This window comes from Elephantulus edwardii, unplaced genomic scaffold, assembly GCF_000299155.1.
Source record: "Elephantulus edwardii isolate Elephantulus edwardi_28Jun2011 unplaced genomic scaffold, EleEdw1.0 scaffold00274, whole genome shotgun sequence".
Classification (NCBI taxonomy): domain Eukaryota; kingdom Metazoa; phylum Chordata; class Mammalia; order Macroscelidea; family Macroscelididae; genus Elephantulus; species Elephantulus edwardii.
Genome location: NW_006400024.1, coordinates 3,090,175 through 3,092,151, shown reverse-complemented (window position 1 = coordinate 3,092,151; position 1,977 = coordinate 3,090,175). Strand labels below are relative to the sequence as shown.

The 1,977-nt window shown below is 64.2% G+C and overlaps 1 protein-coding gene across 3 annotated transcripts in view; it reads left to right on the top strand.

The window, feature by feature from the left end:
• Positions 1-580: 580 nt before the first annotated feature.
• The window catches only part of PDCD6 (programmed cell death 6), a 25,264-nt gene continuing 23,867 nt past the window's right edge, over positions 581-1,977 (top strand). For all 3 annotated transcript variants that reach the window (XM_006900160.1, XM_006900159.1, XM_006900158.1), the window contains exons 1-2: positions 581-681; positions 1,287-1,348. In XM_006900160.1, coding sequence (XP_006900222.1) covers positions 581-681; positions 1,287-1,348 — 163 coding nt within the window. The remainder of the gene's footprint in view (positions 682-1,286; positions 1,349-1,977) is intronic.

Genomic DNA, 1,977 nt, shown 5'->3' with positions numbered 1-1,977 from the left:
CATTTTAAAAAGCTGCAGCACGTTTAGACCATCGTTTTCACTCTGACCTCAAGGCAACCTCTGTCATAGGACAAAACACCTTTCCAGAATTTTCCAGAACACACGTGCATGGATGGAATGTCACGTAAAGCTGCCGGATGGATCCAGGGCAAGAAGTCAGCGCTGGGAAAAGGGGTCTCGAGGTAGGCCACAGAGAGATCTCAGGCCAGGAGGACAGGGTCAGCAGGGTTGACCGGGCCGTAGGCCGAGGTGAACAGAGCTCAGGAAGAAGGAAACGAAGGCCAGCCAGAGGGGGGCGGGGGCGGCGAAGGTCAGCGCAGGCGCAGAAAAGTCGCAGCGCCGCAGCACCCGAGCGGGAGCCTCGGGAAGTCCCGCCCCCAGGCGGCCGCAGGCTCAGGCCGGGCTAGGATTGGCCACGTCGGGCCCCGTGGCCGCCACGTTGCATGCCATACTTCCGGTATCGCAGGAAGTGACGATCTCGTCCAGGCCCGCCCCCGCAGACGCGGAAGTAGGGCGGCTGCTGGACCATTAGTACCGCTGCTGCCCGCGCCCTGCTCCTCAGGGGTTCTCTCCTCGGCCCATGGCCGCCTACCCCTACCGCCCCGGCGCTGGAGCCGGCGCCGCCCCTGCTCCGGGCACGGCGCTGCCGGACCAGAGCTTCCTGTGGAACGTCTTCCAGAGGTGAGGTCGCGGCCCCGGCCGCCGACGCCCGGATCCGGACCCCGGCCCCGACCCCGACCTCCGACCCCGGTCCCCGACCCTGGCCCTTCTTCCCGGCCCCTCCGAATCCCGATCGCCCGACCTCCGACCCCGACCCCGGCCCCTCTCGGCCCTGACCCCCTGGCCCTTCTTCCCGGCCCCTCTGAGCCCCGATCCCCCGCCGCGCCCACCCCGACGGGGCGTCCCTCTGCCCAGGGCCCTGATCGTTGTGCGAGGCTGAGTTCATCGCGGACGCCTCCCTTTCCCCGGGGTTGTGATCTCCCCGCCGCGCCCCACCCCGCCTCAAGTTTCCAAAGGGGACCCTGGTTTTGGGGAACAGGACCAGCAGAGGAGTCTTGCGCGCCCACAGCCGTGGAAGGAGGAGGGAAAGGCCAGGACTTGCGGATGGGGCCGGGTTGTTGGGGGAAAGTGGGGAGCCCTGACCCCGACAGGCCCAGCACATGGGGGCTGAGAGCGCGTCCCCACGCAGGGTCTCTGCACCCCCAGAGCCCCAGGCCTCCCTGCCCGGGAGGGACGCTCCTGGAGAGCCCGCCTGCCTTCTGACACCCACTGCGCCCCTTTCCTAGGGTCGATAAAGACAGGAGCGGGGTGATCTCGGACAACGAGCTGCAGCAGGCGCTGTCCAACGGTGAGTGTACAGAGCAGTCCTGGAGACTGAGCCCTGGTTGCAGTCGGCCAGCATTCTCAGCTAAAGGACAGTCTGGGGTCCAGCACCGGCCTCTTCTGCTGTGGCAGCTCCACGCTGTCCCCAGGTTCGCACTCTACCCCCCAGGGTCGCCCTCTGTCCTCCAGGGTCGCCCTCTGTCCTCCAGGGTCGCCCTCTGCCCTCCAGGGCCGCCCTCTGCCCCCCAGGGCCGCCCTCTGCCCTCCAGGGTGGTGTTTGGTTGGGATGATCTGCACCAGTAGGTTTGCTGTTCTGTATGATAATCTGTGGTGGATTCCAGGTGGTTTCCTTGCTGCCATTCCAGCTGCACACGGCCATGTGAACTGCGGGACTGAGCACAGGGGCTGGCCTGAGGAAGCTGGATGTTGGGTTTAGAGGAAAGATTGAGAAATTTAATTTTGCACAGCCTGCAGGAGTTTTTCTGGCTTCCTTCATTTAATAAAAGAAGATCATTTAATGTCTTGAGCAACTGACTCTCCGTGACCTCTTGGTGGATCAAGGTCACAGAGATCCTGATGGAGTCACAGGGCTTGGAGGCGGCCCTCACAGCCCACTTTTAGGCCTGCATTCACACACACACACACACACACACA